At 48.1% G+C, this 22,053-nt stretch overlaps 1 protein-coding gene across 2 annotated transcripts in view; it reads left to right on the forward strand.

Annotated features, from left to right (window-relative positions):
- PPME1 (protein phosphatase methylesterase 1) overlaps positions 1-21,335 on the forward strand; it is a 35,206-nt gene extending 13,871 nt beyond the window's left edge. The window contains exons 2-14 of one of the 2 annotated variants that reach the window (XM_057396571.1): positions 3,356-3,449; positions 5,939-6,031; positions 8,738-8,795; positions 9,316-9,367; positions 11,425-11,579; positions 12,758-12,848; positions 13,825-13,890; positions 14,570-14,702; positions 15,438-15,567; positions 16,216-16,260; positions 16,901-16,965; positions 17,864-17,931; positions 19,754-21,335. In XM_057396571.1, the coding sequence (XP_057252554.1) occupies positions 3,356-3,449; positions 5,939-6,031; positions 8,738-8,795; positions 9,316-9,367; positions 11,425-11,579; positions 12,758-12,848; positions 13,825-13,890; positions 14,570-14,702; positions 15,438-15,567; positions 16,216-16,260; positions 16,901-16,965; positions 17,864-17,931; positions 19,754-19,772 (1,069 nt within the window). In that variant the 3' untranslated portion in view covers positions 19,773-21,335. The remainder of the gene's footprint in view (positions 1-3,355; positions 3,450-5,938; positions 6,032-8,737; positions 8,796-9,315; positions 9,368-11,424; positions 11,580-12,757; positions 12,849-13,824; positions 13,891-14,569; positions 14,703-15,437; positions 15,568-16,215; positions 16,261-16,900; positions 16,966-17,863; positions 17,932-19,753) is intronic. The other variant, XM_057396572.1, reaches the window with a different exon arrangement.
- Positions 21,336-22,053: the final 718 nt, after the last annotated feature.

The raw sequence follows: 22,053 nt of genomic DNA on the forward strand, positions 1-22,053 counted from the left end.
GAAATTAGCTGCTCCTGTAGTACTAATGGCAGGTTGTATCCAGTGCCCTAGGGAGTGTGAATTATTGGGTGAATGCAGAAGACCTGTTCTGTGGACATTGTATAAACCAGGACTCTCAAAGGTGCCATTACACAAAGCGATTGAAAAGCTCCCCATGACCCGGCTTCAGTGTGCACTTGAGCCCAGACCCCCCTCCATGTGCTGGGCTGCACCCCCAGAGCGTGAGCAGCAGCTCAGGGAGGGGATCCTGCCCCTCTGCTGCGTCAAGGGGAGACCTGAGAGCAGCTCCAGTGCCTGAAGGGGCTGCAGGAAACCCAGAGAGGGGCTTGGGACAAGGGCCTGTAGGGCCAGGCCAAGGGGAATGGCTTGAACCTGCCCGAGGGGAGACTGAGCTGAGCTCTTAGGCAGAAGCTCTTCCCTGGGAGGGTGCTGAGGCGCTGGCACAGGGTGCCCAGAGAAGCTGTGGCTGCCCCATCCCTGGCAGTGTTCAAGGCCAGCTTGGACACAGGGGCTTGGAGCAAGCTGCTCCAGTGGAAGGGGTCCCTGCCCGTGGCAGGGGTTGGAGATGGATGAGGTTTGGGGTCCCTTCCAACCCAACCCATTCTGTGGCTCTATGAAAGGTGCAGCTGTGCCCTTTCCTTGTATCCCTATTGCTAACAAAAGGCTCTGCAATCAGAATTTTCTTGATGACTCAGTTGCTGCAGAAGCTGTTTCTCAGGCTCGCAGTCACTCAGCGAGGCTAAAAGAGTAGTGCTTAATTTTGGCAGGAACATAATTAGGCTACATTGGAGCCCAGGATACAGGATGAGTAACAGAGCACCATTTTAACAGCCTTTTTGCACTTCCTCTCTTCTGGGGGAGGCAGTCAGCAGAGAATATTGAAATCCAGCCTTGGCGTAGGGGTGAAAGACCTTCACAGGGGAACAATCCCTGTGGAAGGAAGCTTCTCCTCAATTCCTGGCTTCCTAAAGAAGTAGCAAAGAACAAGCAAAGCTCTTCAGTTGTACAGAAACAAAGCTCCTGTTTCCCCTGATATTTCTAGAGTATGAAATAGGAACCGACCACCTCCTGAATGGTCCAGATTCACTTCTGTGGGTTTCCAGACCTCAGTGCTGTTCCTGTCAAATTCCTGTTAAAAGAGATGTCACACACCTACATCAAGCCAGAGAACGTTAATCTCTGTTAGTGCCTCAGCCTAAATCTCATTCTCAGATTAAAGGAAAAATATCACATTCCAACCTCAGCCTTTCAAAGAATGCTGTAGATCAGGAAGAACATCCCTGGCAGTGTTCAAGGCCAGGCTGGACACAGGGGCTTGGAGCAAGCTGCTCCAGTGGAAGGGGTCCCTGCCCATGGCAGGGGGTTGGGACTGGATGATCTTAATGTGCTTTCCAACCCAAACCATTCCATGAGTGTACATTTTCTGAGTCACTCTAAGAACATAGAATCATAGAATGAATGAGGTTGGAAAAGCCCTTTCAGCTCATCCAGTCCAAGCGTTCCCAGCACTGCCAAGGCCACCACTGCCCCATGGCACTGAGGCCTCGTCTCCATGGGGTGTGAACCCTTGCAGGGCCGGTGCCTGCAGCCCTGCCCTGGGCAGCCTGTTCCAATGCCTGAGCACCCTCTGGGGCAGGAATTGTTCCTCAGCTCCATCTAAACCTGCCCTGGGGCAGCTTGAGGCCGGTTCCTCTTGTCCCATCCCTTGTTCCTTGGGAGCAGAGCCCAGCCCCTCCTGGCTCCATCCTCCTCTCAGGCACTTGTAGGCAGCCATCAGGTCCCCCCTGAGCCTTCTCTTCTCCACACTGAACCCCCCAGGTCCCTCAGCCCTTCCCCATCACACTTGGGCTCCAGGCCCTGCACCAGCTCCAGTGCCTTTCTCTTGACCCAAAGTGTTCATTGGCCTTTTTTTTGTGATGCTGTTCTCATGGTCCTTATAGTTAAAGGATAGATCTGGGAGCACAGCCTGAGTTAATGTAACCCTGTTCTTTTCCTTCACAATCCTGATGTTGCCCTGCATACAATATTGAAATAGAAATCTGCTTACAAATACGTTGAAGTTTTAGCTATTGCAATAAATTCCAGGAATCCTGAGGTGTGATTAGAACTTGGTGTTGCTGCTAACTTCAACCTGGTGGCTTTTGTGTGTTCTGCTCCCACCAGTGTTCCTAAGTTTCTTCTATATAACCCACTGCTCAGTTCTCTCTGTAGTTGTTCTGCAGCCACTCAGCCTTTGGAACAGGTTGACTCTTCAATTGACTGATACTGCTTTTATAACGAAGAGGAGATTTCTAGGAAAGCTGTAATCCAACAAGTAATACACGGAAGGTAATAGTAATCATTAGCAAATAGCTGGCACTCTGCTTTTCATTGCAGTGGTGTCAAGGTGACTTCTGAGTGGGACTTACTCCTTTTCCTTTAATTATGATTCATGGGGTAAGTTATAAATTTAGGATGGCTTCCTGAGTTCCTGAGCACTCCAAGTCATGCCAGCATCAGGCTTGCTGTAAGGCTAGGGCAAGACCATTAAACAGAAGGGTATTTTCTTTATCTGAGTTTGGAGAAGAAAAGGCTCCTTAAGGGGAGACCTGAGAGCAGCTCCAGTGCCTAAAGGGGCTCCACAAAACCCAGAGAGGGGCTTTGGACAAGGGCCTGTAGGGCCAGGCCACGGGGAATGGCTTTAACCTGCCCAAGGGGAGACTGAGCTGAGCTCTTAGGCAGAAGCTCTTCCCTGTGAGGGTGCTGAGGCGCTGGCACAGGGTGCCCAGAGAAGCTGTGGCTGCCCCATCCCTGGCAGTGTTCAAGGCCAGGTTGGACACAGGGCTTGGAGCAAGCTGCTCTGGTGGAAGGTGTCCCTGCCCGTGGCAGGGGTTGGAGCTGGATGAGCTTTAAGTTCCCTTAGACTGAAACCAGTCTGTGATTTAATGACTTTTATCTCTGTTTTGGAGCACCTTATGTGTGGATGCAGATGGGGAGATTGTGCAGGAGCAGCATCACTCTGTGCCCTGTTCTTTTTCTTTTCCCTTGGCTAAGGTCTGTGTATTCTAAAACACCATGGTCCAGTCTTCCTTGGTATTGGTTTACAAGAAAAATACTCCTCCCTCTGTGTCTTCAGTAGTTACCCTGAGCATCTTTGTGATCTCCTTGGTAGGAGTAACAGGCAGGAAAGAAAGGGAGGATTTCCTTAGCGATAATGGATCACTGATTTTATATGGGGATTTCAGTAACATCATTTGCTTCTAGTCAACTGGTGTGTAACTCTGCTGTGTTCTCTTCAGGGAATTTAATGACACCTGTATTTAAATTAATGACTTTAAAAATACCTCTTTCTTACTGATGTTTTTTTGTCTTGCAGCCCTGGAAGGAAACGTGACTTTTCACCAGTGCTTTGGAGCCAGTACTTTGAATCTATGGAGGATGTCGTGGTAGAAAATGAGACTGGCAAGGATATATCCTTTTTTTCCCAGATGGAATTGTTCTTACTCTGAGTGACTGGAGCAGTTTTATGTGTTATTTAGTTCATTGGGGTTCTTTTTAATGTACCACTACTCTTCTTTCATTTCTTCTTTTGCAGCAATCCGTATCAGTAACTAGAGCTGTCCCTTCTAAACTGACTGTGAGGATGTTGTGGCTGCTCCATCCCTGGCAGTGTTCAAGGCCAAGTTGGACACAGGGTCTTGGAGCACGCTGCTCTAGTGGAAGGTGTCCCTGCCTGTGGCAGGGGTTGGAGCTGGATGAGCTTTAAGGTCCCTTCCAACACAAACCTGTGATGATTTTATGATCTGATTGTACGGGAACCACTCATGCTGTTCCCACTAACACAAATGGCACAGAGGAAGCAGCATGTGAGTTCCCATATAAACACACCTGAGCTGTGGTTCCCTCCTTCTTGCACCTGAAATTATCAGTCCACTGGCTTGTGTGCAGACTGGGAAACTTCTTGCTCTGACCAAGGTGGAGGAGTTTATGCCATAATAGGGTCTTCTGGCAGCATCAAACCAATTATGACTGCAGTGGTCTCATCTCCAAGGTCTCTTCTCCTTTTGCAAACATTCATATTTCTTCTGTACTTCTTTTCAAGCTGACTCTTTGTTACTCTTCAGTTGTAGTTTAATCCAGTTAATAGCAGTCATCCTCTCTTAGGTGCTCAAATTGCTGTTGCGTCCATCCCATTTGCTACCTGGGAGCTTCCCAACAAGCATAGTGTGAGCAGGTGCTGGGACAAGGCTTCCCATCAGTCTAACCTTTGCCTACAGCTCTGGCAAAAGCAGGTTTGAGAGGTACTTCCAGGTCTCTCGACCTAATTGCAACATGAAACCATTGTAATCTGTGTTTAAATAACACAACCTTGTAGTTTTAATAGTTGCATCCTTTTTAAGCATGCATATTCTAGCTTGGCCATTAGGAAGAGTAAACTTCCAAGCTATTTTCCTCCAAATGCCAGTCAATTTAGAATTGAGTCTCTAATGCCAGCAGCATATTTGAGACGAGACAATTCTCTCTCCATGTTGTTTTGCTCAGTTTGTCATTATTTTCTGTCAACGAGAGGCATTTTTCCAGTTAATCCCATTAATTCTCCATGTTTTGCACCATGTCTGCTTCTGATGTAAATGCTGTGCACACGCCTGAGGCTTCATAAGTAGTAAAATGTAAAGGATAATGGACCTATTTGCATAGGTGATGTCCATAAGCATCCCAGGTTTAAGCAAATCTTAGTTGTTTGGGATTTATTCAGCTCCCTTGAACAGAAGCTCGAGCTCCTGTATGAAAGGTTATGGACAGATGTGTACTGACTTCATAAGTGGAGCTGGTGCCCACTGGTCTGCCCAGCTACCTGCTGCCATTCCATCAGATCTCATGTGGACAGACCCCAGCTGAAGAAACTGCTTAAGCTGACACAGGGTAACTGAAATGCCATAGGGAACACCTGCATGAACTGTTTGCCAACAGCAGATCCAAAGGGAACTGCAGAAAACCAATAAACAGCCTCGTCAGTAACAGCAGCAAGCAGGGTTGGGTTCAGCAGGATGCTTTTGTTCACCCCAAGAGCAGGAGAACAGTGGAGGGAGGTGAAACGTCTTGTCTGATCTGTTGGTCACAGTCCTGGGCACTGAACACACATCTCATGACTTCCAGTTCTGTGCCTTTCCCTAGGTGACATTGGTTTTAGTGATGGTTCAACTGATTTTTCTCCATCTAAATATATACTGTAAGGGATTTTAGCTGCTCTGGTGAAGTATCTTTGCTGTGTGTGTTCCAGAGAGTAATTACATTGCCTTAAAGATCTCATTTCCTGGCTTATCTGGCAGTTTTCCTTGGAAGTAATAAGGAATTACACCAAATCAAAACATGCTCCAAAGTGCTGGTCATGGTTTGCTTTTTCTTTTAGTTTTTCATGGAGTCACAGAATGGTTTGGGTTGGAAGAGACCTTAAAGATCATTCAGGGAGGATTACATGGAAGAGGAGACCTGGGCAGCAGGAAAACAACTCTTAAAGCTTAAATCAAGTTACATTTTGTCCCGGTTATGCTTGCACATGCCTGTTGGTAAGAGGAAAAATCATAGAACCATAGAATGAACTGGGTTGGAAAAGACCTTTAAGATTATCCAGGCCAACCATTGCCCATCAGTGCCAAGGCCACCACTGCCCCATGGCACTGAGGCCTCGTCTCCATGGGGTGTGAACACTTGCAGGGCCGGTGCCTGCAGCCCTGCCCTGGGCAGCCTGTTCCAATGCCTGAGCACCCTCTGGGGCAGGAATTGTTCCTCAGCTCCATCTAAACCTGCCCTGGTGCAGCTTGAGGCCGTTTCCTCTTGTCATATCAAGCCTTGGGTGCACAAGGGTGGAAACAAACCCCTGTTGGGTACTGGGGACTCTAAAACAGACTCAGCCAAGTGACTTGAAGTAACTCTGTGGAATGTCCTTAACTGTTCATACACTTTTCGAATTTACAAGAGTGGATTGGAGGGGCCTGTCCTGCTGCTCTTACATGGTGGAGGCCATTCTGCTCTTTCCTGGGCTGTATTTACTGTAAGTAACCTGCTGCTTTATGCAAGTATGTGTCTGTGTGAATATAGTCATGTTAATGTGGAAGGCAACTCACCTCTCGGGTATGTTAAACACAGCAGAATCAGTTCAGAAGCTCTCTTATGATCTGTTTTGCACCTGATTCAGGTCTTCTAAATAGCTCCTGTGAATTTCCAAGGCATTTCTCTACGTACCATACCCATTTATTTTCCAGAAGGCTGCTTTTTCATGACTACCAGTGAAATTCCAGCAGCTTTATCTCATCATAATCCTATCTTTGTGTGTTGAAGCCCTGTTTGTCATGTCAAGGAATCTCCTTTGGTGCTCAAGCAACTCTGAGGTGGTGTCAGTAAGGGAGTGAGTGTGAGGACTGGCCAAACAAACATCTGTTCCACTCCATTCCCTTTGGAAAATGACAGGAGTTAAGGGAGAAAACCTCTGAAGGATGACAAGTAAAGTAAAATCACTTGCAGGGTGTGATTTTTATTTGGGACCTTATTAATACAGGGACTCTTCTCAACAGCATGATGCTCTAGGATGACTTCCATGGAGTAGTGACTGAAGTCTCTGTATCTACCCCATGCTTCTGGCTGGGTCATATACATTCCCTTTGGCCATTGGGCTGGACATGACTTAGTCTTTAAGCAGAGATTCAAATGAGTTACAAGCATGAACATTTCACAAGGGTCATCAGTGACTGCTCTTGATTTCCCCACGTGATTCCTGAGTAATCCTGGTGTAATCATAAACCACCTTATAATATAAGACACATTAGAAAAATACTTTGCCAACTGGGCTGTAATTGTGGTCTTGAATAGTACCCAAATTACAGTTCATTTTTAACTTTACCTGAACTGGAGACTGCTGCAGATCTGGGTCTCCTGAAACTGTTGGACTTTTAGTAAGCTGGAGATTTAAGGCTTAAGCCTGTAGGTACTTGCTTGTAGCTCACTAGTTGGTTGGATGCCTTTTACTCTTCTAGTTTAGTGCTTTTGTTATGCAGTGAAGGTCATTGCTTTTAGAGGCAGAAGCATGAAATCACATATTCCTTAGTTAAGGAAGAGGCTTCTTAAAAGTGGCTTCCACCCTTTGTAGAGCTCTATTTGCAATAGCAACACCAATACTATGTTGGCATTTTAAACCCCCTAGAGTTGAATCTAGCAGAGTGATTGCAGTCATCACACTGTATTTGCTTTATATGTTACTATATGTTGTTATAGCAATTAACAGAGATCACAGGCAGGATTCACATAGATTTACATCTCACACTTGAGACTGCATCTGCAGGAGGAAGCTGCCACAATTAGCTCATGCCTTTGCGTGGCTGCTATAGAATTATTTGCTGTGTGCATCTTGAAATGAAAGCTTGCCCCAGGCAATCAAGTGTTAAATGTTTGGGAAGAGCCAAATGTTAAAAGAAAAAACCCTGATCAAACCTTTCCCCTAAAAAACCAGGAAGAAATCCACATTGGGGAATATTGTGAGTAACCATTGATAAATAAAATAACAGCCTGCAGGAGCAGTGTGCTCCTTTCTGCTTTTGCTTATTGGCCTGGTAACATCCTGCATGGTGTTGGAGTGAGTCCAGAGGAGGCCACGGAGCTGCTGTGAGGGCTGGAGCAGCTCTGCTCTGGAGCCAGGCTGAGAGAGCTGGGCTGGGGCAGCCTGGAGAAGAGAAGGCTCCTGAAGGGGAGACCTGAGAGCAGCTCCAGTGCCTGAAGGGGCTGCAGGAAAGCTGGAGAGGGGCTTGGGACAAGGGCCTGTAGGGACAGGCCAAGGGGAATGGCTTGAACCTGCCCGGGGGGAGACTGAGCTGAGCTCTTAGGCAGAAGCTCTTCCCTGGGAGGGTGCTGAGGCGCTGGCACAGGGTGCCCAGAGAAGCTGTGGCTGCCCCATCCCTGGCAGTGTTCAAGGCCAGGTTGGACACAGGGGCTTGGAGCAAGCTGCTCTATGGAAGGGGTCCCTGCCCGTGGCAGGGGTTGGAGCTGAATGAGCTTTAAGGTCCCCTCCAACCCAAACTTGGTTTCTTCTGTGAAATTCCCCCACTCCTGCAGGGCTGTTGTTTAAATAATCAATGATTCCTTAACATAGAAACCTGCCTTTCAACACTTAATCACTGTGATGCCTGAAATAACTTACAGAACTGGAGCTGTTGGGGACAAATAGAGCATAATCTTATTGCAGCCCTCCCTTACTTTAAAAAGATCCCTCACTCGTCCCCCCCAGTCCCTTTGGACTGACCAGTTTTTGTTCACTTCAACCTCACTGTAAAATTCTGTTCTTTGAGAGCAAATGGAATCTTTGCTACTTCATCTTCATCCCTGCTGTACAGCCAAGACTTAGCTTTGTCAGGCATGGGGAAGGGGAGGCCTTACTTTGGTGTGTGATCCCACTGCTGCACTTCGGTTTTCAGAGGGGCCACAGAACTTGAATCCATTACCCTAGGAAACACTCCTAATGTCTTATGCACCATGGAATAAATGTCCTCAGATAGAAAGGATGGAGCTTTGGTGAATTAAGGATAGTTCATACAGAATATTCGTGCTTGCTTCTTGTGACACCTTGTGCAATCCAGGTTCAGCCACCTGGACTGTAGAAGGGGTTTTGTCACCTTTGCTGCTGTTTCGGGCTGTGCTTGCTGTTGTTAAGCCTGTTGTAGCTGAGGGGGTGGCACTTTGCAAATGACATCCTCTTTGTCCCCTCTTGCAGGCTGCAATCATTAACAGGATTCAGTGCAGGATTGTGGCTTTAGATCTCCGAGGGCATGGTAAGTGGAAGAAATCAAACCAAAATCACAAAAAGCATGTTCCACACTCTCGTATTTTAAAGAAGATGTAACAAATCCCTGCTAAAAGGACTTAAAAAGCATCCTTAAGGCATCTCAGTGTTTATGCCAAAGCAGGGATGGAAAAGGGAGCTCTGCAGCTATCCATCCTCACGTGCCAGAAGTGAGACTCCCCGTGCCTTTGTGTGAGGCAGTGGTGGACTTGTTCCTTCTCACATACTGCTACCAAGCCCTTCCTTCATGTTTCATAACCCATAGCTGATCTTTACCATTAGAAATAAGCTCTGTTCTTTAGTTTTAAGGTACTCTGCAAATATGGAACATTATGGGGAGTGTTTCCAACTGTTCTGGTAACTCTGGAGTTCTTCATTATTCATGTTAACTGTAGTAGCCTTGCTCTTAGTAACTGTGCCAAAAAGCTTTGTGCAGTTTCTGCTCTAAATCCTGAGGGGTTCTGAAGGTTTTCAGCTTGTGTGAACTTGACTTTTGCTTGTTCTTTCAGGAGAAACCAAAGTGAGGAATCCTGAAGATCTGTCTGCAGAGACTATGTCGAAGTAAGGATGCTGATGCTCTCTTTAGTGTTTCTCTGTTCACAAACCTTCATCTATTGAGAGCAGTAAACTGCTTGAGGACACACAGCCTCCGTTCAGGGAGCTGGAAGGTGGTTTTATTTCACATGAGTCTGGTAGTTATCCCTTCTTCTCCTTCCATTTTGGGACAGTTTAAATCTGTTTGGAATTAGATCTCTTCCAGCTAAGTCAGATTCCCAACTGAGTTGTTCTCCAGGCTTTAAACTCACTTTAAAGATCAGTGGCTTCACTGCAGTGAACACTTTAAAGCTGCAACATGCTGTAACACCAGCAGAAGGGGATTTCTTTCCTTGGACATAACCAATTGGGGCATTTTAGCTTGAAATCACCAGTTTGGTGTCACCCCCAAAGTGTGGGGCACAGACTGAGACTTTAAAGCATGGAGGGAGTTGCTCTTTCAGGCTGCCATGACCTGCTTTGGGATGCAAATCTCCCTCTTGACAAAGCTGTAAGAAAAGCAAATCCCCACTGTTAAACTCATTGTTATGTCCATAGTTGGTACAAAGAGACTCTTGGCTATGAAACAATTAAATCATGAAGGATTTTGTAACCTTCCAATGAACAAATCCACTTGGTTTGTTGAGGGGAGGCCATGTGTGAAATGGATTCTGACTTCCATTGTGTACCTTATTGCTACTGCTAGTGGCTTGTCAGATCCTGATGTGGTGTTGTCCTGAGGAAACACTGTATGGAATGATGAGAATTTTTTAGATCTGAAGCAAAACTACTTGGGGGAGAACAAGTTCCTCTTGGTTTTAAAGCATTCTCTCCTTTTAGTAATGATCTTGGGAGTTATCCCTGACTTTAAATAGGAGCCTTAAATTATAGTTGGGTTTCATTTTTCTTCTCAAATCCTCAAGGAATTTTCTCTGACAGAGCAAACAAACTGGTCATCCTTGGGTTTTTGACTCATTTTCCAGTTGCAATACTGCTCAGGTCTCCTGTCTCTGAATGCTTTTAGGCAGGAAAGCAAATTTGGATGTCTTAAACTACAGTGCTCTGTCAGTCACAGAATCATAGAATGGTTTGGGTTGGAAAGGACCTTAAGATCATCCAGTTCCAAGCCCCCTGCCATGGGCAGGGACACCTCACACTAAACCATGGCACCCAAGGCTCTGTCCAACTTGGCCTTGAACGCTGCCAGGGATGGAGCATTCACAACTTCCTTGGGCAACCCATTCCAGTGCCTCAGCACCCTCACAGGGAAGAGCTTCTGCCTTATCTCCAACCTGAACTTCCCCTGTTTCAGTCTGAACCCATCACCCCTTGTCCTATCACTGCAGTCCCTGATGAAGAGTCCCTCCCCAGCATCCTTGCAGCCCCCTTCACACCCTGGAAGCTGCTCTGAGGTCTCCACGCAACTTCTCTTCTCCAGGCTCAACAGCCCCAATGTTCTCAGCCTGGCTCCATACAGGAGCTGCTCCAGCCCCTGCTCATCCTCGTGGCCTCCTCTGGACTTGCTCCAACAGCTCCATGTCCTTCTGATGTTGGGGACCCCAGAACTGCACCCAGTGCTGCAAGTGGGGTCTCACCAGAGCAGAGTAGAGGGGCAGGATCACCTGCTGCTCATGCTGGGGATGCAGCCCAGCACATAGCAAGGTTCTGGGCCCACTTCCTCCTCCTCAGGGCTTCTCTAAATCACTTCTCTGCCCAGCCTGCAGCTATACCTGTACCCCAACCCAGGGCAGGATCTTGCTTTTTCTTTTATTAAAAGGCACTTAAATGAGCATTTTCCTTTAGTAAAAGCAGAAATGATGTGCTTGTTCAGGACAGTATTGGCTTGAATGATTTCCTGTATTGGTACCTAGATTAAATCACAGACTCATGGAGTGGTTGGGGTTGGAAAGGACTTTAAAGCTTATCTAGTGGTCAGAGAATAAATTTGTCTCAGTTACCTGTGGGTTGGAGCATACAGAGAGCTGCAAACGGGTCTTGGGTCTGTGCTATCTCCTCCTGCCATACAACTCTTCAGGAATACCTCAGGATACAGGCACCAACTAATGTGTGGTCTCATTTGGCAGAGATGTTGGCAACGTGGTGGAAGCTCTGTATGGGGACCTCCCGCCCCCCATCATGCTCATCGGGCACAGCATGGGGGGGGCCATCGCCGTGCACACGGCAGTCGCAAACCTGGTGCCAAGTTTACTGGGGCTCTGCATGATCGATGTGGTGGAAGGTGAGAGTGTGTCCCCTGGGATGGGGGTCTGTGTCCTGGGATGGGGGTCTGTGTCCTGGGATGGGGGTCTATGGGGGTCTGTGTCCTGGGATGGGGTCTGTGCCCTGGGATGGGGGTCTGTGTCCTGGGTTGGGGGTCTGTGTCCTGGGATGGGGTCTGTGTCCTGGGATGGGGATCTGTGCCCTGGGATGGGGGTCTGTGTCCTGGGATGGGGGTCTGTGTCCTGGGATGGGGATCTGTGCCCTGGGATGGGGGTCTGTGTCCTGGGATGGGGTTCTGTGTGCTGGGATGGGGGTCTGTGCCCTGGGATGGGGGTCTGTGTACTGGGATGGGGGTCTGTGTCCTGGGATGGGGGTCTGTGCCCTGGGATGGGGTTCTGTGTCCTGGGATGGGGGTCTGTGCCCTGGGATGGGGATCTGTGCCCTGGGATGGGGGTCTGTGTCCTGGGATGGGGTTCTGTGTCCTGGGATGGGGGTCTGTGCCCTGGGATGGGGTCTGTGTCCTGGGATGGGGGTCTGTGCACTGGGATGGGGTTCTGTGCCCTGGGATGGGGGTCTGTGCCCTGGGGTGGGGATCTGTGTCCTGGGATGGGGGTCTGTGCCCTGGGATGGAGTTCTGTGCCCTGGGATGGGGGTCTGTGGCCTGGGATGGGGTTCTGCCCCTTTGGATGGGGTTCTGTCCCATTGGATGGGGTTCTGTGCCCTGGGATGGGGTTCTGTCTTCCATGCAGGTCTTTCATGCCCAAGTCCCCAAATCCAGAAGGTTTTGCCCAGTTTTAATCCAATGCTGAGTCCATCCTACACAAAAGTGTTTCTGCTGTCACACTTCCTTTTGCTTTTCCCAGACAGACAGTTTGCTGTTTTCCCTGTAATTTCTGTGCAATGCTTTCTTGTTAGAGGGGAGGAGGGTGGCTTTTGATAGGATGCATGGTGTATTGTTAGTGATTATTGCCTTCTCTTATTATCTGAATGTCCTGTATCTCTTCAAATATTAATTTCCTAATGTGGGAGCAGGTATGACTTTGAGCTTAGGAGTACTGAGTTGTGCTTTCCTTAACAGCATTAAATCCCCAGTGAGCTCCAGCTCTCTCTGAGGGTGTTCCCTGGGAGCCAGTTCTCTGTAGAGGGATGTGGCAATAATTTCATCAGATGCCATAAAGTTACAATACTTGGTTTTAGGTACAGCCATGGATGCACTGAACAGCATGCAGAACTTCTTAAGGAGTCGTCCCAAAACATTCAAGTCACTGGAGAATGCCATTGAGTGGAGGTAATGCGTGAGCTTATGTAGTCCCCAAAATCATGGAATCCCAGACTGGTTTGGGTTGGAAGGGAACTTAAAGCTCCTCCAGTTCCAACCCCCTGTCACAGGCAGGGACCCCTTCCACTGGAGCAGCTTGCTCCAAGCCCCTGTGTCCAACCTGGCCTTGAACACTGCCAGGGATGGGGCAGCCACAGCTTCTCTGGGCACCCTGTGCCAGCGCCTCAGCACCCTCCCAGGGAAGAGCTTCTGCCTAAGAGCTCAGCTCAGTCTCCCCTCGGGCAGGTTAAAGCCATTCCCCTTGGCCTGGCCCTACAGGCCCTTGTCCCAAGCCCCTCTCTGGGTTTCCTGCAGCCCCTTCAGGCACTGGAGCTGCTCTCAGGTCTCCCCTTCAGGAGCCTTCTCTTCTCCAGGCTGCCCCAGCCCAGCTCTCTCAGCCTGTCATTAATTTCCCAGGAGAGTTGGCTGGGCACTGGGGAAGGATCCTCTTAAGAGTTTCAACTGATGGAAAGCCTCATGATATGAATTGCAACTTCCTTGTAAGTGTCCCAGCTCTTACAGAAGAGCTTGAGACATTGTTCCCATGTGTAAAAACAGGATTCAGCAAGAATTACTTTTACATTTGGCAGATGAGTTGTGGAAGGGAGAGGTTTTATGGTTACATTTGTAAGTTGGCCTACAGCAAGCCCATATCTGCTCCCAAATACCCACGTTGTTTCTGACTTCTCCCTGTCCCCTGCAATGAAATGGGTACAACCCTATTTCAGTGTTACCCCACCACTGCTTTTAAATCCACAGTTACAGTGACAGTGAGGGTTCAGGTAGGTCAGTGTGTAGCATGAGCCACTGCAAATGGCTGAGAATGGGATGTTTTGGGGAAATAATGAGCTGCAGAAGGGTTTTACTCCTGTTCCTGAGCCAGAGAGTTCCTATTTTTGTAACTATTTGTGCCCTTCTTGTGATTTTAGTTTTATTTCTTCCCTAGTGTAAAAAGTGGACAGATAAGAAACCTTGAATCTGCCAGAGTGTCTATGGTCGGTCAAGTCAAACAGTAGGTGGTTTTTGGTTGGTTTTGGTATTTAAACCTCTTAGAATCATCTTTTCTGGTTTGCAATGCCACAAATGCACTTGAAAGGGGAGATTTCTTTTAGCAAATACAGATTTCTTACCATTTGATCACAGCTGATGCCAGCAGCAGCAAAAATCCACCTAGAGCCATGTTTTAACTGCTGCTGGTTGTGCATTCCTTGGGTTGTCTGGGTTTCTGCACACATTAAGAAACAAGTGTCAGTCTGATGCCTTCTCAGAAATCCTGTCCTAAATCAAACTGACCTTCTGGGTATGGACTCTGGCTCCCTTTTAGTAATGCTTTATTTACCTGTTGCATTTGGGGAGTGATCTGGGGTGGGTTGTGAGGATCCGAGTAACCTGGTTGTACCACTCTAATCCTTGATATATCCAAAGCCTTTACAAATACCTCATACTCCATGAAGTAAAGCAGTGGTTGATTGTTTGACCACTTTCTGCCTCTGTTTGCATTGATAATTGCTCTGGGATACACATGCTGCACAGGCACTTGGTCCCATGGCTGCTCATGACTGTGTCTTCCATCCAAAGCTACTTTGAAGCTTGAAAACACTTTTTCAGCCACTGTCTGAGAAATTGCTGAACACTTCACGTTGAAACCTGCTCTGTTTGGCAGGGAATCATTTTCTGGTTTTATTTCCCAGGTGTGAAGGGGCTGCAAGCCCTGAATGTCCTAAAGCCATAGTGGAGGGTATTATTGAAGAGGAGGAGGAGGAGGAAGAGAATGAGGAAGGGGGAGGCTCTGTCAACAAGAGGAAGAAAGAAGATGACACAGAGGTAGGCAGTTTCTTGCTGTGTTTTCAGCTGTGTTTGCACAATGTTCCCATGAAGAGCAGCCACCAGTAGTGATCCAGATCATCCTAATATAAAAGGGGGCAACTCCAGGGACTGAAAACTTTATACTGGGAATGTTGTTTTCCTCCTTCATCTCGTGCCACCAGTTCTATCTTGGACTGTTACCTGAAAACCTGGGTTTGGTTTCCTTTCCTGAGCTGCTCACAGGTTTAATGTGTGTCTCCTGAAATAAGGCTTCTGGCCTGAATGGGAAACGCTCTGTTCTGAGTCTTTGTGCTGTTTTTGTTCACTTCCAAGGCACGGGAGCATTCAGGAGCTCATCCAGATTGCAACCCAGGAATGTAAATTCCTCAAGGAAAATCACTGGAGCCAGCTTAGCCCCTTGTATTTCTGTGTCACCTGAGAGCCAAGTGTGAACGTTCAGACCATTTGCAAGTTATTTGTGCCAGTAAAACCAAGCAAATTGAGCACCTTGAATACTTCAGCGTTCTCTTGATCTGTAGGTGCAGGTCCTGCTGACTTTCTTGTTCCCTACTCGTGTACTTTGGCTTCATTTGGGGAGGAATTTAGGAGCAAGGAGGCTCATCCCCTTGGAATCACCTCCACCAGAGGGAGCCAGTTATTTCCTAGATGGACTTCCAAGTGGCCCTCAAGTTCATTTATCTCAGCTGCTTTAGTGATGCCTAATGCAGAGCTCTGCCTTTTTCCTCCCTGCAGACAAAGAAGGAGCACTTATACACGTGGCGAATCGAACTGGCGAAAACAGAGAAGTACTGGGATGGCTGGTTCAGGGGCTTGTCAAACCTCTTCCTGAGCTGCCCAACGCCAAAGCTCTTGCTTTTAGCTGGTACGTGGCTCTTCCAGTCCTGCTCAGCTTCAGTGGCTGTTGGCTTCACTGATGTCCTGCTTGGATTTCAGGGAATAGGGTTTGGCTTATGCCTTTTTCCAAGAACACCAGACCTCTCTGTTCCACCTTGGCTTCTCTACGTATCTTCAACTGTAAAACCATCCATTTAATCCATGCCAACCTGGAATTAGTACAGAGCCTCTAACATCAAACTAGCATGTAATGGCATACTGTGTATGGCTGCTGTTGGAGGGGTGGGTTTGTTCTGTGATGTGGGAGAGGGGCAAACAGGACAGATCCCAGCTGCCCTTCAGCCTCCATTACTATCTGGGCATGAGTTGAACTTCATTTCAACTGAAAGCCAAGTTTTTGATGTTCTGCAGCCAGGGATAGACCCTTTTTTGTGCCTTAATAGGAAATACAGTGTGTAACCAAGACAAATACCCTTTTAAATTGTAAGGAGGGATGTTTTCTTGCATTTTGGACTGGGATTTTTCCCTGTCACTTTACTCTCTTGAGGTGCAGCAGGGAAGTGTCCTTATGGTAGGTGTCAGGGATGTTTCTTCTGTTAAATCCCTCTGTCAAAGTAAAGAGTAAAGCTCTGCTTAGACAGTCATATTTCCAATCCATCTCTTTATTTGATTGTAGGTGTTGACAGGCTGGATAAAGATCTAACAATTGGACAGATGCAAGGTAAATATTTAATACTGTTACTCTGTCTTACGGTAGTGCTCTTTTTGGGTGGTAGCTTGTTGCTATGGGTACATACAGGAGGAAGAGCTGGAATGGCCTCTCACCAGCTGCAGTCTGTATCAAAACAAGTGCACATGAATTCGTCCATCCCAAAGTGTCTGGTTGTAGGGCAAGTGGGGAAGTTGAGAAGGGGAAGGCTGCATCAGGAGTTGTGAAGGGCTGTTGCCATGGTTCTCGTTGAGTCTAGTGTTCAGCTCCAGACATGGAGCTGCCACACTTCTCTTGGATCAGAATGATCATGAGGGGGCTTCCTTCTGTTTAAGGCCCTTCCAACCCAAACCATTCTATGATTCTATGAATTAAGCAGCTGATTCTGGCTTTGGAAACTGCTGTGTGTACTATATAATCTGCTCTGGACTTCTGTGCTTTCCCTGCTCCCTCTTCACACATGATATAGTGAGATCTAGTGAGGTTTGTTGCTAAAGAATCTGTTTTAGAAGAGTTCCTAAATTCAGAGTGCTGTTAAGGGTGTAGTGTGTGATGTTTCCTTTGTACACACAAACTGCTTGTCTAAACCATTGCTGTCAGAAATCAAGGTCATTTAAACAGCAGCTCCAGTGACTACTATCTTGATCCACAGGGAAGTTTCAGATGCAGGTCCTCCCACAGTGTGGCCATGCAGTCCATGAAGATGCTCCAGACAAGGTGAGCAACACCACTGGGGGGTTGAAGCTAGAAAAGTCATGGTCTTCACAGCTTAAATGCAAGTGGGGTCTGCGCCTTCCTATGATGCAGAGATTTTACCTCGGGGGCAATTTTTGGCACATCATAACTGGCCATTGGCAACTGGCTATTGGAGAGTGGTGAGGCACTGGCAGAGGGTGCCCAGAGAAGCTGTGGCTGCCCCATCCCTGGCAGTGTTCAAGGCCAGGTTGGACACAGGGGCTTGGAGCAAGCTGCTCCAGTGGAAGGGGTCCCTGCCCGTGGCAGGGGTTGGAGCTGGAAGAGCTTTAAGGTCCCTTCAACCCAAACCAGTCCATGGTTCTATGACAGAAGTAGCAATGTGGTGGAGCTGATGGAGCCTGTGGTTGGAAACACATCTGGTTTTAAGGCTTGTTCTGCACTGACCACTGTGAGGGTAAAACTCAGCCTTTCTGTGCTTCACTGGTCTGAAATAGGGTTTTTATCTAAACACATGAAGTTCTTAGATTGTTTTTCTTTTTAATATACATTCTAAGCAATGATATTACTGTCAGGATTTCTCCTTTATGGGAATAACTTGCTTCATGATCTCACCACATCCTTTTTCCCCTGCTAAACTTAGGCATTGTTGTAAGAATTACTGAAAGAGGTGGAGAAAGAGTTTGGTCAGATTGTGAGATCAGTGTCAGAGTAAGGCTGGAAGCATGTAGCTCCTTTTGGTTTCTTCTATAAAAGCATGTTATACAGAGCCCTTAACCTTAAAGGGGCAAACTTGATTCAGCAAGAGGACCTGAGGGCACGATCTGTTGTTGGAAATGCTTCAGGCTTTGAAAACCACCTGGGTTTCTTGTTATCTTCATGTCCCTTTTAAGTCTGACCCATATCCTTCCCCTTTCCTCAGGTTGCTGAAGCTGTTGCGACGTTCCTGATCCGTCACAGGTTTACAGAGCCCATCGGTGGATTCCAGTGGTAAGGCTCTGTGTGTGCTAGAGCTGTGCAGTCCTTGGGCAGAGCTGGGCTCTTACTGCCTGTGTGTTTGGCTCTCGGTGTGGGAGGCTGGAGTTCTAGCACGACGCTAAAAGCACATGTAACCAAACAGCTTTGAGTCACAGCCAGTAATGCAGGGACATTAATGCAGGGTCCTGCACATGGGTGAGGGCAATCCCAGCACAAACCCAGGCTGGGGGAGACTGAATGGAGCAGCCTGAGGAGAAGGACTTGGGGTGCTGGGTGAGGAGAAGCTCCCCATGACCCGGCTTCAGTGTGTGCTTGAGCCCAGAACCCCCCTGTGTGTTGGGTGCACCCCCAGAGCATGAGCAGCAGCTCAGGGAGGGGATCCTGCCCCTCTGCTGTGTGAAGGGGAGACCCCCCTGCAGCCCTGATCCAGCTCTGGGGCAGCAGCACAAGAGGGACGTGGAGCTGTTGGAGCGAGGCCAGAGGAGGCCATGGAGCTGCTGCGAGGGCTGGAGCAGCTCTGCTCTGGAGCCAGGCTGAGAGAGCTGGGCTGGGGCAGCCTGCAGAAGAGAAGGCTCCTGAAGGGGAGACCTGAGAGCAGCTCCAGTGCCTGAAGGGGCTGCAGGAAACCCAGAGAGGGGCTTGGGACACCCAAGGTGTCCCTGCCCATGGCAGGGAGTTGGAACTGGATGAGCTTTAAGGTCCCTTCCAACCCAAACCATTCTACGACTGTATGATTTGAAGATCACATTCTCTTTAAACTTCTCACGTACTAACTTGTCTTAATGAAACCTCCTTCCTTGGATGGGAGCAATGAATCCTCCCATTCTGATACCTTTCTTCTTAGCCTGCCAAAAGGCAGAATTATAAGTTTTATGGTATTTAGCTTAAATAATATTTTACTTAAATAATCAAGGCCCTGTGTTTTGGAAACAACTTGCGCTGCACTGGCCAAGAAATACTGATGGGATTAGATGAGTAAAGGATGTGCTTCGCTTTGCAGACTTCCTCATGTGTTTTCATATCAGAGTGAACTGGAGAAGCCAGGTCTCTGCCAGCAGCCACAACGGTGAAAGGAGGTTGTGACTGATAAGGTTGATTGGAAAAACACCCAAAGTCTTAGTTACACACCCTAAACTAATAAATAAACCAAGCTCAGAAGGTGCAGGTCTGTTTTGGGATCATCTTTCAGCTGAATGGTAAAATAAGCAGGTTTTTAAGCAGTTTCTTAAGCATTCCTGAGAAGTCTTCCTGCTTTTAGCTAAGAAGTCCTCAACAAAAGCCCCAAAACGTGTGATGCTGTAGGACTGGCAACGCTAAAGAGGTGTTGCTGGATGATCTCTTCCTTTTATCCCCCTTTATCCTGTGCCCTTGGGGGTGAAACAGTGGAAATGCAGGACTCTGGGCTGCGTATTTTGAATCAGTGCAAGGATATGGTGTAGGTTGATGTGTAAATGGTGAGGGGAGGGATAAGACCAAAGGGCTGCAGTGTAATGTTGAATCTCCACCAGGTATTTGACAGCCTGTGCTGTCCTGAGGGTCTAATCTGCTGCTCCTGCTATTATGGTTTTAGCAAAAACAGCTTTAAAGCAAGAGGCTTGGAGGAAGGGAGGTGGCTTGAGTGTGCTTTAAGCCACATACCAAGCTTTTGTGCTTCTCACTGCTTTTATAGCTTACAAGTTACCGTTGAGTGCATTAATGCTGGTTCTGTTCTGCATGATAGATGTCTTTTGGCCTTGTTTACCAGCTGAATTTAGGCTGTTGCAGAGTCAATCTGCAGAGAATACCTTGGTTTTAATGTGTGACTTCTCTTCCACTCTCCTTTTTCCCCTCCTAGTGTGTTTCCTGCTTGTTAATACCCTGGTGTTCTCCAGCACTGAGTCCTGTTGTAAATAAACTGCACCAGAGGCCACTGTGATGTATCCATATCCTTTCATCTCTCCAGTTCAGCGGCAGTGAGAAGTTGGTGTGAGATCCATCCCCCTTAGAACTAGTTCTCCAGAATGTGTAAATGTTTAGGGACTTCCTTGCTGGGAAGCAGCTTGAACTGAAGGCCATGAGAAGCTCTTCAGGCCCTCAGAAGTGGGCTCCCCTCTGCTGCCACAAGGAAAGAGCTCCTGAAATCCCATGTAGTTGATCATAACTCCATCAATTCTCAGGCTTTCTTGGACCCAACTGCAAAGGGGCTGTTGGCAGTCCAGATCCATCGAGGGCATTGCAGCGTAGCCAAAAGGCTTCAGGATTTCTCCGTGGAATTGTCTCATCGTCTTTGAAGTGCCCCTTAGGTTTGCTTTTTATACACACATCTATTTCCCCTAAAGCAACAAGGAATTGGCTTCATTGGGAGCTCAGGTTTTGCCTCACCAGTGCCAACCTTATGGGTTAGGCTGCAGGAAGAGCCCAGATGCTGTCTCCTGAGCAAGGCTGGATGGGCCTGTAAACCAAAAAGATGAGGGGGGACCCTGAGCTCCATTCCGGAGTCTTACAGCTTTCTTAATAACTCATTTCAAGTTCTTGCTGAGAAAGACATCCTGGATAAGTCCATCTGCTGCAGAAGATAACAGGCAGGAGCCTCTGGACCTGTGTTTGTGGGGAAGACCCAAGAGCAGCACTAACAACATGCTCAACAGGCCTGGAACGTGTTTCTGCTTCCCTCCTTTGCGCTGCTGCACACAACTGAGCAGAGATCAGCACCTTTCGGATGAGAGAAATGGAAGATGCTCACAAGATAAAACCCTGGAAGAGTTTGGAGCCTGTCCTGCTGCTGCATTGCTCCAATACTCTCCAGTATTGGAGGAAAGACCTTGTTTTCACTGTCACCCTCGACCAGTTTGCTGCCTGCCTTCCGGATACCCATGTAAATGCCGTAGCTGCACGGAGAGCTTTGCTTCAGGGTTCAATTATCCACAGACAGTTTGCCAGGTTGCTGAAAGCAATCACTGGAAGAGCAAGCAGACGTGTTTTGGAGCAGTTTTCCTCAGTGTTTTGCCAGTGGATGTCTGAAATCCCTTTTTCTTTTGCCTCGTGTCCCTACCCCTCGATGCTGTATGATGGAAGCAGCGTTTAACGCTGGTTTGCTGAGGCAGAGTTCTGTTGTTGGCCTGATTCTGGGAGCTGTGATGTCTGCGTCCTGTGACAAGAGCTGTCATGAATTCTTGGCCTTTGAGAGGTGCAGGTGGGGTGAAGGGAGATGGCGTGAAGAGCTGGCAAAGCCTGATTGGGCTTTGGTGTTCCCCCGATGGAGGCCTCCCTCATCTCCTCTGCTTCATTCACATGTGAGCCCTGGGCACAGCGGTCGTGGCCTTGCTCTGCATCCCTTCCCTGACCCATCAGGGTGGGAGATGCCTGGATTAGAGACAAGCTTCATCCCAGAGGGCTCTCCTCTCTCCTGGCACGTCACCCATCGGCACTCAGGTGTTCAAAGAGCAATTGTTGGCTCCCAGCACTTCCCTGTGTAAGTCACTGTGTTAATTCCTGCATTGCTTTGCTAGCACCTTGGTGTAATGTCCACCCCGGTTTAGTTGCTGATGGATTACATGGAGTTGAGGTGCAAAACAGCACTTTTCCCAAGCTGTATCCTGAAGATTGGCAAAACCCTCGGTCCTTTCCCGATGATCCCTGTGCTCAAACTGTTAGAGATGAAACAATGCCGTGTGTTATGTCCAGAGGCTGGTTAAGCATGTGCCTGTTGTCATACTCATGAATGGTCTTGGTCAAGCCACATTCCTCCGTGCTGAAGTCATGTTGGAGCAGCTGGCTTTGAGGGATTCAGTGCGGTAACTCCTCGCCGTTGCCTCTCCCCCCTTTCATTGGCTTTCCCTCTTTGTGAGCTCTCAAACCACCCGAGCCCTCCATGGAGAAGCAGATCCGTTTTGTATCCCGTCGAAGCCCCTCTGGAAGGTGAATGGCAGCTTCGGAATCCTCCGGGCTCCCTGGAATTCTGTTTTGTTGTTAACATTGGAGAAGTGAGTGGGAAACAATAAAGAATTCAACAGCCTCTTGAATGTGACATTGCTCCGTGCCGAGCTCACACAGAGGACGTGCAGGGGCTCCCATAGTCCTGGCTGCACTGAGAGGTGACAACAGGGACAGCAGCACTTGGGAAGGGGGGGCTGGAGGAGGAATTCCTTTTGGCTG

This window comes from Pezoporus wallicus, unplaced genomic scaffold (genome assembly GCF_028554395.1).
Source record: "Pezoporus wallicus isolate ANWC-B61680 ecotype Strahan unplaced genomic scaffold, APGP_CSIRO_Pwel_v1 contig_10051, whole genome shotgun sequence".
NCBI lineage: Eukaryota > Metazoa > Chordata > Aves > Psittaciformes > Psittacidae > Pezoporus > Pezoporus wallicus.